Source organism: Anas acuta, chromosome 2, assembly GCF_963932015.1.
Source record: "Anas acuta chromosome 2, bAnaAcu1.1, whole genome shotgun sequence".
Classification (NCBI taxonomy): Eukaryota; Metazoa; Chordata; class Aves; order Anseriformes; family Anatidae; genus Anas; species Anas acuta.
Genome location: NC_088980.1, coordinates 102,179,282 through 102,194,136, shown reverse-complemented (window position 1 = coordinate 102,194,136; position 14,855 = coordinate 102,179,282). Strand labels below are relative to the sequence as shown.

At 32.5% G+C, this 14,855-nt stretch overlaps 1 protein-coding gene across 2 annotated transcripts in view; it reads left to right on the top strand.

Moving 5' to 3' along the window:
• LOC137850895 (cadherin-7) overlaps window positions 1-13,850 on the top strand; it is a 97,259-nt gene extending 83,409 nt beyond the window's left edge. Inside the window, exon 5 of one of the 2 annotated variants that reach the window (XM_068671414.1) lies at window positions 3,412-13,850. In XM_068671414.1, the coding sequence (XP_068527515.1) occupies window positions 3,412-3,905 (494 nt within the window). In that variant the 3' untranslated portion in view covers window positions 3,906-13,850. The remainder of the gene's footprint in view (window positions 1-3,411) is intronic. The other variant, XM_068671412.1, reaches the window with a different exon arrangement.
• Window positions 13,851-14,855: the final 1,005 nt, after the last annotated feature.

Genomic DNA, 14,855 nt, shown 5'->3' with positions numbered 1-14,855 from the left:
GTAACTGCAATGTGTAATTAAACAGGTTTGTGTGCTTCTCGGATGGCTGAGGGTCTCCAATCTTCAACTTTATAACTCATGACACACCTAAGGCATAAAGCAATGGCATGTTCATTTGCAGCTGACATGGCTTACTGCTATAGTAAATGCCAGGCTTAGGAGCGAAGTATATACAGGGTATGATAATGATTGTGATTTAGCTCTGTCCTTTTACAGCTCTGCCTGTTTCTGAGTGTAGGCTTCTCCTTTAGTTTTTTTGAGGGCTATTATAGCTTCTTTACAATGACACTGTGGTTGCCCTGAGTACAAACAGAAATTTTAATGCTAAAACAGAGAAGCACAGGTAAACTAAACCTAACTTTTTGCAAGATCACACTAAAGTGAAAACTTGATAATAATTCCACAAAGCACAATGCAATGTAGCAAACTAAAAACTTTTCTTATATTCAAGGGCATTAGTTTAAAAACTGATTTAGGTGAACTGAAACTACTGATACTATGATTGTAGTTATACCAACACAAAGATAAAATTACATTTTATCACAGATAATATAAATACAAATGCCAAGGTTCTGCCAGTTGTTGTACCTATTAAACAAAATAAACATTTCCAACAATTCTGGTAAACCAGAACAAAAAGTTAGTTTAGATATTTCTCTATTAGTTTTAGTTATTCGCTTATAATTATTAGTTTCAATATCATTTATTTATTTATTTTAATCGCATACGGAATCAGTATTGACATTTCATCAGCTTGGCATCAGTTTGGTGTGCTGGTATAGAGACAATGGCCAAAATGTACAATACATGTGTTACTAAAACTTTTTCACTGTGTTTTATTTCTTCTCTATGATACTGTGTTCTCTATATGTTCAGACAGTCACTGACTTGATCTCTGCTTTTGTGATAAATGTAGGGGGAAAAATGACAATGAGAAATGGATAAGCTTTACAAATCATTTTCACTTTATTTAGTTACCAATATAATGTGGTTTGCACTTGTATACATCTGTGCAGTTGCTGAAATGCAGCTAAAGCTTTGTTCATTTAGAGGTTAAACATTATTGTTCATAGCTGTTGGAATGGAGATAAATTAATAATCTCATAAAGCCATCTACATGCTAAAAGGTTTAACCTTTAGAAAGACTCCATATTTTTCTTGACTTCAAACGGGGATGTGATGTATAAGGAATACTACATAAAACACTCATTGCATCATGACTTTATTTCACCTTCAGCCAGACTTACCTACTGAGCTTCATATTTTTCACTTATTAAAGGTATTTAACTTTGAAAATTAAGTCTGTTAAGAATGACAGTGGTGTGAAAACACATGTGCACTTGATTAAAGGAAATGATTATCTGCTTACTTACTTGGCAATAAAAAATGTCGATAAATTTTAAAAATGCTCAAAAAATAGAAATCAATAGCAATCTTGACTTAAATGTATTTTAGTACTGTCAACAACCTAATTTGTCTCTCACTTAAAAATACCTTTTATAATAAGGAAAAAACAGTGAGAGTAGAATCCAACTGTTGTCTATATAATTATGATAATTTTATGTTATCTGTTTTATAATTTACAACTTAATTTGTATTATACAATGATCAAAATGTTTTGAAATTTCATAAAAAACACTTTAAAGGTCAAAATCCTATCTCATCATTTACTTATGTAAATACTGTTGAAAGCAAAGTGCCCCAAACCAGTGGCTCCTGAATTTAATACACAAGACATAATTCAGTGAGATGCCAGGAGGAAAAAAAAGTGGAAGAGTGATGATGATACTGAAGTGTTATAAAGTCATAAGACATCTGTTAATAGATGGATCATTGAACCTGTACCTCATATTTACTATAAATATATATATATATAAATAAATTAAAAATATTTTCCTAATTTATTTTCCTAAAATATTAATATATTTAAAAAAGGGAAAAAATGAACTTGTTCTAGTTTTCCTTTTAAACAAACATTACTCCAAAGGAAATTATGACAATATCAGTGGAAATATAGCAGTTTTCTACATGTACAATCTCTGAATGACTGGTTTAATCCTAACCAAGTGATCCCCATACTAAGTCATGTCTCACAATGACTAGATTGATAATGATTTTCAAAAGTTCCTCCCTGAAAAGAAAGGCTTTCAACCATATTCTGTATTATTAAATTTATGGAGGGCATTTCTGAGACAGCCTAGAGAATATCAATCTTAATTTTATCTCAACCAGTTGTTCCTTTTTTCAGAAATGTATACAGAATTTAGTAGGCATATCAAAGTACTGTAAGTAATGATGGCAAACCTTAGATATTTCAATATAAAAAATAGTATATTCTTAACATTAAAAATATAGATAATATTATAAGGAATGATCAATTGAATATGGAATGATACTTACTTTTCAATGTACCATTATTTTTACAGTCGTAGAGATGCCTGCTCTTTTCTAGGATTATCATTAACTCAGCAAATGTTATCCAGATGCTACAGGACAGTATTAATCACTTTGTGATTAATATGACTCACATTTCATCATGTCCCACATATGGGAGCAATATTCATATTGCAGGTTCCATACTTTGTGTATCAGTAATGGTGTTTCTCTACCAAATCTGTATTTGAAAAAGATGAATCTTGAGTTTGTTTTTCTCATTTTTTTTGGCTGTCACTGACACTTAATATTAGCTTTCAGTCTGATGAAAAATTTAAGGATTATAATTCTAAAATGATTACCTTGTCTAGAACTGGCTGATCCAGCAAATTTCAGTCCTAGAATTTCTCATTAGAAGTAATTCATAAATCTGAAGAACAGTGCTTTGCATTTAAAAGGAAAGTGCATTCTTATATATTCTTTTAATCCACAAGCTAAGACTGTTTTATGTTACACATTGCTTAATAATTAAGTCTTCACCAGTCTAGGAAGACTTTTTGTTTGTTTGTTTGTTGTTTGTTTGTTTGTTTCCCATAAAGGCCATATACTTTAATTCAGTGACTTCCCAAACTATGGTCATTAAATTCTATTCAGTTACTTTGCAAATGTGCTTTTACCGCTTGGGCAATTAAGAGTTCAGGAAATTATTATTTTTTTTTAATTATTATTATTTCATAGCTATGACATTGTAACACTCATACTGAAACAGTATTAAAATTTGCATTTAAAAGATAGCATAGGATATAGAGTTAGAGAAGAAAACATTAATTCACAATGGCTTTTGAAATAGATTCTTTAACATCTAAAAAGCTCGTGGTTTAAAAGCCATTTTATAACCTGCTAGATTTGAAATCTAACTCTATAAATTACCTGCTACTCCTTGTGTCGTTATCCATATAAATTAATGAGTGCTTCAACCACTACCAAAATATGAGCAAATTTTAGTATTGCTAAAACTTCAGTCTTTTTGCATTCCAGTTCTCGTCTTGCTGATTGTCACCATGAGGCGACGGAAAAAAGAGCCCCTCATTTTTGATGAAGAGAGAGATATCAGAGAGAACATTGTCAGGTATGATGATGAGGGTGGTGGAGAAGAAGACACTGAGGCTTTTGACATGGCTGCCTTGAGAAACCTCAACATCATCCGAGACACCAAGACCAGGAGGGACGTGACACCTGAGATTCAGTTCTTGAGCAGACCAACTTTTAAAAGCATCCCAGATAATGTAATTTTTAGGGAATTTATCTGGGAGAGACTAAAAGAAGCTGATGTGGACCCCTGCGCACCACCCTATGACTCCCTGCAGACATACGCCTTTGAGGGAAATGGCTCAGTGGCAGAGTCACTCAGCTCCTTAGATTCGATCAGCTCAAACTCTGACCAGAACTACGATTACCTCAGTGACTGGGGCCCTCGCTTTAAAAGGCTTGCAGATATGTATGGGACTGGACCAGACTGCTTATACTCATAGCCTTGGAACCTTTCTCTGAAAATGCACTGAAGAATACTAAAATAAAAAACTCAACTTTACAGACAGAAGAAAGTTGTAAATAGTTCTCCATTTTTAATATTTTTTTCTTTTTTTCTTTTTGACTTGGTGGAACATATCTTCATTAAACTTGTCCTAGGGATTGCACTGACCACATAGCATATGAGCATTTGAGGCATTTTTGATAAAATGAAATGCTCAGACATGTTCAAATAGATAGCATCATAAGATACCTTCAGAGGCAACTCACTTTCAAGAGTGTTATGCACTGTAACCTTAATGAGTCAATTACACTCTGTAGATGCCTTTACAGTATTGCTATATCTAGAACACAAAGTCTTTGATATAAGTGTAAGAAGCAAATTAACAAATATAATTCAGTACCATATGACAATATATAGTATTTGCAAATGTAGGCCTTTTAGCAAACTTTTTTTTACAATGCTGCATGCAGCTTGCTAAACTAAAAAAAAAGTACAGAAATGAAAACAAACAAAAACGCAGATCATTTTTTTGTTTGTCCCTGCTTTTTTCAAATTTAGTTAATTGAAAGTCTCTGTAAATTCCTGGATAGTTTTATGAATATATATATGAAGAGATACATATTACTATTTGTTCTAAGAAACTCCATGTTTGTCATCAACTTACTGATGTGGTTTACACACCACATAAAATCAGAAATATGGAGTGGTATCCTCAAGGTTGAAAAGTTTTGTGATGCCCATGTAGGTATAGAAAATATGTTGCTATCTATTTGTTATTTTTTATTATCTCTTCTGATTTGTACAGGAGAATTTATCCTTTTTTATTATTATTTGACATAAAGCATTATATTTATTTTGGAGCTCTAATCTCCACTAAATTCAGGTCCATTTTACTGCCTCATGGTATTAGACTTGTCAGAACATGCTGATTTTTCTCCAGTCTCAGATAAATGAAGCGTGGAAATAGAGAAATTACAGTAAAGCAATTGAGCCCACCATTCATCTCTCAGAAATGAGAGCAGCCACAAGGACACACAGTTGTTCCTCTGAGCCACTACAATGTCTGAGACATTTAAATAAAATATTTGTACATTGCAGTTCTGGAAAGAAGACCACAGAGTAGCTGGGCGTGTCTTTAATGCAAGACATAATTTTCAAGGTCAAATATCCTATATACTTCAAAGACTTTAAACACCCTGCTTTTCCCCCTCCCGTTATCTTTTGCTGCTGATGACAGTAAAAGACTCTTAAATTTCTTTCTTATGTTAAGCAATGTAATGGTATTAATTCCAGAAACCATCTTTAGATCTTTCTGCACATATGTATTTTCCCCAAAGGTGTTAACTCAGTATACATAATTTCTACACTGGTTCAGGAGTGCCAAAACAGAAAGAAAACTACTGTTGCTTAAAATACTGTATGGTTTTGAAGTAGGATTTCTTAGAATAAGATAACTTTTTTATTATTCTATTTATACTTTATCTTTCATGATTTATTATTAGACAATAAGGCATATAATCAAGTAAAGTAGTGTTTTTAAGTATTATTTCAGATTATTTTGTTTGAGATAATCTGTAGATGAGTTCCTAAATTAGACTATGCTCCTACGAACTCTTTTGCTTGTACCTAACTTGCAATGATTTGACTTGCCAGCAATTACTGAGAGTCATTCAGAATTGTTTGCAGGATTTTATCTGTGAATAGAAGGTACTACATAGAGAATGATCACTCCAAAAGTACGTATTTCTGAAAGAAAGATCCTTGTACTGAAATGTATGGGTGACAGAAGGCTGGGAGAACGGAAATTATCGTTAAGGCTTTTTTTTGCAGCCCAGCATTATCAATTTACTATGTGAAAGTGGCCTTCAGCTTCATCAGAGAAAAGCAAAATAATTTTAATCATCTGCAACATGGATGTTTAATTTTGAGTTACACTTTGGTAGACAATCATTGATTCATAATTCAGTAGATTTGCTTCTAGTTGTACTAAATATATATATATATATGTATATATATATATATGACAGATTTTGTAATGGAACTGAAAGATATTGCCTATGACTTTTAGTCATACCTGTAAGATTTTCAATAAAAATTAAAAAAAGAAAAAAAGAGAGAATGATCCACGTTTATAGTTCAATGAGAGTGAAAAATACTGCAGGAGTTAATTGGGTATTAGATCAGCAAGGTGTCAGGAGAACAGTTTTTGATTAATCTACTTTTTGTTTGTGGGAAGACTAAAATTAGGGTGTCAAAAGATGCTGATTGTAGCACATAACACTTAAAGGAGATTTAAACATGGTTTAGAGTAAACACAGTTTTCTTGCTGTTCTATGGTATATTTCTGGGAAAAACAAACAAACAAAACCAAAAACAAGCAAACAAACACAAAAACCCCCCTTCCTATAGCTCAACTGCATTAGTTTTATGTAAGTGTGTGTTTTCTGTGGAAAGAAGTATGTTTCATTCTAATGCCATAAAAAATCCTGCATATATTTGTTTGCTGTTCTGATATAATCTAGTAAATTTTTGTTACACTACATATGTTTACCTATTAACAATTATTTCAGCAAAAGAGAAAGAGGGAAATCCCTTACATTCAGTGACAGATGTTACCATAGTATATACATTTGCATAATATAATGCTCTCTGTAAGTTACCATTTGTCTATATGTTTTCACGGTTAAGGTCCTGATTCAAATTCTTTCTTTTAGTGTTATTTATGTTGTATAATCTGATGTCATAATCTATAGTTTACTGTCCAAATATAAGAAATATTTTCTCTATCCCTGAAAAATTATGGAAATGTTGATCAGATTAATTAGAAAAGCTTTTAAAAAAAAAAAATCCCTATTTTATTTATTTGCTAAACTTTCTGAAGAGCTGTAGTATCAACCTACAGGCCTCAAGTCCTCCTTAAAGAGTATGTCAACTTTTGCAGTAACATCCATCTTAGAGTACCATCCTTTCATCATATGACAACTGAATAGATTTTTTAAAATTGAGATTTCCAAGCCCCTTGAAAAGTCTACTTTAAGAGTGCCACTAAAAATAGCACTCTTGGTAAATTCAGATTGTAAATTATACCATCTGAATTATACCATCTAAAGATTTAAGGCAAGACTCAGCTTTCACCAGTGTAAAATCTACTGCATTGAGCAATTCAGCAGTTACATTATTGTAAAGAGTGGATGTCTTTTTTTTTTTTTTTTTTAAGACTAAATTTACATGTACATATTTCTCTTCTGAATCCAAAAGGTGAAAAATCATAAATATATTTAAAAATTCCACCCACCTACTGTTTATTTTAAAATGCCTTATTAAACTAGAAAATATCCCAACAAATTAACCCTACCCTCAAATTTATCCCCATTAATTCACAGAATATTTGATTGACATTGTCACCAAATGAATCATAGAATAGCTTGGGCTGGAAGTGACCTTAAAGATAATCTAGTTCCAGCTCCTCTGCCACAGGCAGGCATGCGACTAAATCAGGTTGCCCAGGGCCTCATCTAACCTGGTCTTAAACACCTCCAGGAATGGGGCATCCACAACCTCTCTGGGCAACCTGTTTCAGTGCCTCACCAGCCTCTGAATTTCCTCCTAATCTCTAATCTAAATCCCCACTCTTTTAGTTTAAAACCATTCCCCCTTTTCCTGTCATTATCTGATTGAGTATAGTAGAAAATTATTTCTGGACTCAGGCAAAACTTTTAAGACTGCCCATGCAATAAAACCTTATTTTTTTACTTATTTTTTTTTCCTCTTAATATTGTTACCAAAAATAGTTTAATATCTGTTAGAAGTTTGTCAAGAACTACTATTTCTACAATGCTGTAAAGCCATGGATTATTTACTATAGAATCAGATTGAAATTCTTATTCCTAGAAGCGATGTAAATATTAATGGAGTTTAATGGCTGCTTGATTAATTAAGGTCATAAAGCAATTGTACATCATAACAATGAGCTTAAAGTTGAACCAAAACTAGAAAAAAAGTTAAAAGTTTTGTTTTCTCCTACTCCCCAACCTTTCTGCCAAATCCAGAATTTGTTTTAATTGTATATGAAAGCAAAAAGAGTCTAAGCTAGACAGAGCAGACAATTGGATCTTGGTCTCCTAAGAGACCAAAGCTGAGAGAACAAAGGCTAATAGACTCTTTGCTAGGTCATGCAATTCAATTATTCCAGTGTGATGATGTCTTGACTCACAGGTCATACTAACCTGGACCTGTAAAGTTTTTTGTTAGTTTGTTTGTTTCTGTTAAATCTAGTTTTCTTGGTGAAAGGCTTATGCTTGGATGATTTTTTTTTTCATTTTTGTTTGTTTTTGTTTTTCTTTTGGTCAAAAACATACAAGCCAAAATATATCTTGACTCTTCTGCAGTCTTGACTAGAAACCCATCTTATTGTCTTCTGTTAATGAGACAGAATAAAGTCCTGAGATGTTCAAGAAGTTGTGGAGAAAAAGCTAAAGACAGCATCAGCAGACTGCAGTGAAACAAATGCATCACTTTATCTAAACATGAGCTCACAAAAACAAAGCTGTCATTAACACCATTCAAATCATGATATGGGTCTAATCTAACAACTTAAAACATGATGTCATTTTCTAGCATTAATATCAGTAATATTTACATTCTTAGCAAAGACTTTAGAATAGTTGAGGTTCTTCACTTGGCAGTTTCACCATTACTATTTATATCATATTCTTGATGCATGGAAAAAGATGGGAAAGTTACAAAAAGTAAAACAGTACAAGTACAAAATGGCCCTGTGTGCACTGACCTTTAACACAGTATTTTAGTCATCATTCTCCCTTAGTGCTCCCCAATGCACTGATTTCTTTTCCTTTCATTGAAACCAGCTACTCATCTATTAGACATATGATATCTAGCCAGGTATTTAAGTCACTTTAGACCGTTCAAGTCTGAAAAGAATGGTCAGGCAGAATTTTGATGTCTTAATGACATTATGTTTTAATCTCTTATTTACTTATTGACCAAAATATCCTTTATTATTATCACAGTGTTGAAATGATATGAGGAAGTGTTTACCAATGCACCTATAAGAGGCCAGGTGAAATCCTGATCATGTTGAATTACCTTGACAGTGACTTTCAAGATGTACCAAATTTATGCTTTTTTAGGGGAGTCTGATAAATGACCACTGATAGCATCAAGATGACAGAGTGTCAGTTTGAACTGGATACTTTTTCTTTTTGCACAATCTTTTACTTTCAATAAACCACAATTCTCATTTTTTGATGGTAAAACAAATATATTATTAGGAAAGTTTTAATAGAATAAGCTATTTGCTACCAGCACAGTACATACAACATTTTTGTGTGAGTACTCTTTCTGTCAAAGTTCATTTCTGATATTTATAGACAGTATAGACAAATATAGAAAGTATATAAAGCTCTTCCTCCCTATAATTAAGAACATATAGAATTTTCATGCTATCAAAATCAAATTATGACACTTCACTTTTAATAGGACTTTGTGACCATCTGTAGCTTTATCATATCCATGACATACAACCTAAATAGATTATGATCTTCCTGTTTTGGAGTCTGTTATCTTGCTCTTGCTTGAGATTTTACTAACACAGAAAGTGGTAGCAGCAACTAAACAAAAAGGAAATTTAAAACACCTTTTATTTTTTATTGCTTCATACCTGATCTAATGATGTGAAAAATAACATTTTAGCAGATGCTGCTGGAATATGAAAATTCCTCTGAACTAGCAATGTTTCCATACTGTGGAATGAGATCTTCCAACACTCTATGGTATTTGTCCTAGTCTCATCTTATTCAAATATATAAATTAAAACAAACAAACAAACAAAAAAAACTATGAAGGAGAAAGATTAAATATCTCAGTGGCAAGCTTAATATGAAACTTGATATTCCTCAAAACATTAAGCTTTCCTAGTTTGTGTGTAATGAATCTGTGAATGAGCTCTCATAGGATGTATAATCTGTTGATGTGGTCACCATTCCTACATAAGAATGGCTGGATATTTGTTCACTTTCTTCTTCCCCTCAATTTCTAGTAGAGCTTGACTTTGATATATAGAAACAACTACAGGGATAAAAAAGTACTGTGTAATTGCGACCAAGGACATTAGTACATTGTGAACATTCACGCAGTAAGAAATAAATAAATAAATAAATAAATAAATAAATAAATACTTCTTTAAAGAGTTTAGTAAAAAGAAAAAGATTTTGTCTCCCCCTTCCTCTTTTGTCCTCAGTCCCTTCAAAGATAACATATGACTCTAAATCTTTCTCTAATATATCATTTTGTTGTTTTGGGTACACATTCATTATGTTTTGTAGTAGTCACATGTAGAAGGTGAATGGAGAACAAACTAGCATCAAAGTCAACACCTGAGAATTAGGAAAAAGATTTAATAGTTTCCTACACTTTACTGCCATATGACCTTGACAAACTTGATTCAAGGTAGAATTATCCTTTATCTTTCAGTGTAACTTATATGATAGCAAAATAAAATAATATGAAAAAATGATACCTAGGAACAACTGATCATGAGAAATTGATTAATATATTATGCATGAAATCAATATCTCTTTTTCACTGTGGCTTAACACAGGTCAATAAACTTTATTAGGATTCCAAGATAAATATAGACTTCTTGGCTTACGTACAGAGAACATTCAAGAAGAAATTTTCAAACAGCTCCAGCAAAAATCTGAGGTTATTTCACTATTCAAAAGACAAGGGTTCTTGGAAATAAACACATGACCAAAAATCCAAATTTCTTGTCTTTACAGGTAGATATATACAGAGATGATAGGACGGGATTTCCCTTCCTGTTAGCACTTATGATCTGTAGTGAATGTGAATTTATATCTAAATGACTACAACTGAAAGCAAGACAGAAGCAGAGGAGACATCTTTCAATGATGTGCATTTTAATCAGCTTCACTTGGCCTGATATAAATAAATTGTTATTTATATTAAAAGTTGCCTGGCTCTAACTTGGCCTTTATATATTCTACAAAACCCACAACTTCAGAAATGGAAAAGACTTCTGTTGTCTTCTGGTAAGTTTGCATTCATGAAGAGGTAAAGCAAATACGTAACAAAGCTGTGGCTGACTATTAGTCTGGTCTCACCTGCAGTATAGTTAAGATTGATGATACAGAGACCACACCAAATGACAATGTCTTACTGTCTCATTTTTCATCCTTTCCTGTATACACTTGTTACTTATCTCTTTCTTTAGTTGCTATTTCCATGAGAAAAGTGGGCTTTTGTTTGTTTGTTTGTTTTTGAATTCTTTTAGTATTGTACTTCATATAATTGGTCCCAGACTCTGATCAAACCTTCTAAGAAGAAAAGCAATGCTACGGTTACTTTAACTACTACTAATAATGATGCTGGGTAAATGTGAAATTGTTGGCCTTGGAGTCAGAATATCAGGTTATCTGCCCAGCTTTATCACAGATCTCTTTTGGTTGGTTGATTCATCCAACTTTTGTATCTGTTGATATAGAGGCCTGAAGAGAAACAGCATGTTTCTAATATATTTTAGAACGAAAATGGTATTGCAATATCTATATAATAAATTTGGTGGGTTTTGTTTGTTTACTTGTTTTGTTTAATATAAACTATGAGATATACTTATGGATAAAATTCAGTCCTGGTTCTAAGTCTGGAGTAATCATCCTGAGCCAAAGTCAGCAGCAATGTAATTTCAGTTTTGCATATGGGATGACAAAATAACATCAAGAGACAATAAGCATTCCTGAAAATTATTTGGCATTTCTAAAGCACATGAATGCAATGTGATAAACATGCCAGTGGGAAGGAATGTTGTAGGAAACAAAAACAAGCAAACAAACAAAATAAAAAAACAAAAAGGCTGCTTTTTTTTACAAGATCATCTCATACAACTTTTGTTCCATGGAGTTTCAGATGAAGAAAGAGAGGTTGACCTGATTTGTTTATTCATTCTGTCTTTGAAGTAAATGTACTCTCAAATCCATGATGAAACAGTGGTATTGAAGAAAGCTTTCTTTTACAAAGAAAGTTGTGTATGAAGGTAGATAATACAAGGACTTCACTGATGCTTTACTGTGGAAGGAGCCATCTTTGCAAGTAATCAAGAAATGATTTGAGAATACAGATTGTCTTCAGTTAATTTATTTCAACAACTAAAACTTGCTAAAATCCATTCCTAATATAAAATGAATCTTTGTAAGCCTAAGGTTTAACTAATGAGATTAATAAATATAAATTTTATCGACATGGAAGCTTCATCAGAGGAGGGAAAGTTCATTCATCCTGTTTGCCATTTATCATTTAATAATAATAATAATAATAACAATAAACCTATAGTTTTGTAAATTTTAAACCTGCCTTTGGAAATGTGTAATTAATGTCACCCAAGTCATATTGGCAAAGCAAAGCAATGTATGGAAAATCTTATGGTCTTGAACAGACTACTTCATTGCATAATATATCTGAAGTTTATCTACCATGTGCAACAGGAATCACTGCTCTGTTGTAAATTCAAATGAAGCAGCTTAGGTAAGCCATCATCAGCTCCAGTAACAAAATTTGCTCTGTCACTTTATCTTTGTGATTTGATGGTGGATAGAAATGATATAAGAAAGTTGATACAGACAAATTTGATACATTGGTAATTTAAAGTTGATCATACTCCTTGAAAATGTTTTCTGTGAAATAATTTATCAAGTTTCAGGTCTGAAGTTGGACTGTTCATTTTTTACTAAAAGTGAATTGAAAAGGATGCCCATGGTATGATACTGAAGTACTTTTCTAATCTAAATAGGATCACACAGAACGCGTTTCACTGTTTGCTTTCCACATGTCTAAATGAATGTCAGAAGAAACAGAGGACATAGAAGATAAGTTCAAAGAACTCAAACATGACTTTTTATAACTACAGCAGCTATTAGTAGTATATTTTGTCATCCAATAACTCATATTCGGTGTAATATATTGGCAATAACTTTGTAGAGCAGTAGATTGACCAAGAGAATGGGATGAATCAGGCTGTGGTTCAGCTCTTCAAAGGTGTTTAGGCAATGTGTGTGGCAACTAAAGACCTCTAAAGGCCAGGACCAGAGCTGTTCCCTCATCGTCTAAGTTCCCTGGAAACCAGACATCTGAACACAACTCTCTTTAAACAATGAACTATGTCAAGACTCCCTACCTTAGGAAATCTAGTTACAAGAGAAAAAAAGGTCATATGTAACTTCCATTGTTATTATAGAAAAAGAGATCATACCAGTCTTTTATCTACAAATGTCCAAAATATTGCATGAAACTTCAGCTGAACAATTCTCATTAAAACTGTATAAGTTAGATTCTTTAGAAAGCCTCCCTGACCTTTCTTGGGAATCTTTGGTAGTTCATAATGAATTATTTTATCATTTCTAATTATTTATCTGTTGCTATGCCTCCTTTCTTTACCTGCTGCATGAAGAACTATACAGTAGGTCAATAATAAAGCTTCTGGAAAAAAAAAAAAAAAAAAAAAAAAGAGAGAGAGAAGTAAAATCTGCTTGTTTTATTTGTTTTTTTAATAATTTTGTCTTTTGATGGTTGAATATGAACTGAGGTGTAGAATCAGACATGGTTTAGAATAGCAAGATATTTGGGCTTAGAATACAGCTGTAATTGCTCATGAAGCATTCTTTTATTTTTCTTTCTGATATTTTTCCTGTTTCCTATAAGACAGATGGAAAATTATATAGTTTTTATACATATTATCCTAGGAGCTAGCAACACATCTTATTTACAGACAACAGGCAGAAGATTCAGCATATGCAAGATGACATGATGGTAGACTATGACTTTAACCAGCTCAGAAACTTGTTTACCATGGAGAGCTAATCAGAGAGCTGTTAAGTACAAGTTATTAAACCTAGTGCACTTCAGATAATGTAACTGAATATGGGAGACGAAAAATAAAAATTACAGTTTGCAAACAAATAAATTAAACCTTCTCCTATATCTAAAATGCATTTAAATATATAATATATATATAATATAATTATAATATATAATGTAAGAAGAGGATTTAGAAGTAATCATATTGGTAGTTCATCAGTATTTTATAGGTTAGCCAAGTTGGCAGCTTGAAAAATAAATGATGTGTCACATGATTCTATAGACTTCTGTTAAGCCTGTATTCCTTCACTCATCTGTCTTTTCCCTCTTCTCATTCCCCTTCACTTCTCTGCTTTATAAATTTATTATATTATACAACCTCTCAGTCTCTTAAAGGTTAGGATGTACCAAGTGCTCTCACTACATAGAAACAAAACCTTTGTGCTTTTTAAAACAGTGCTTCTGGTAGTGCTGCCTTCTAGGTCTGTTTAGAAAAAAATTCTCCAGCAGTTTATACCTGTGTTCAGTATTTTCCTTGTTTCTCATGAAAGATATAAAACAAATACATTACCCGATGTCTTCCTCTTCTGCCATGTAGTCTATGAATTCTAAAATAAAAACTTTTCAAGATAACATTGTACTGCGTAGAGAAAATAATAGAGTGAGAAAATGGACTTGATATCTCCAGAAGTTAATAACGAATTAAGACCCCCTGCCTATATAAACTGAGTTGTGAGTGGAAAGGAGATGATAGTCAACAATATTTGAAGTATCATTATACTTGGCTGGCTACCAGGGAGCCTACATCAAATGATTTGTGGTTTGAAATTAAGTTCATAGAGGGTAAGTGTTCATATTACTGCTGACCATTAAAGTAACATCTTTGTTGGCAGACTCATTAAAGAACAAAAAGTACTGAACTAACACAGACGCTAAACTATGGATGTCTTTCCATCTCATTTCAAAAGTTCTCTTCAGGTCATTTTTCTTTTAGTCATACCTGTGGAGAAAGCCTGCATTAGCTATTACAGAACAAGATCAAGAAAGCCTCAGATGT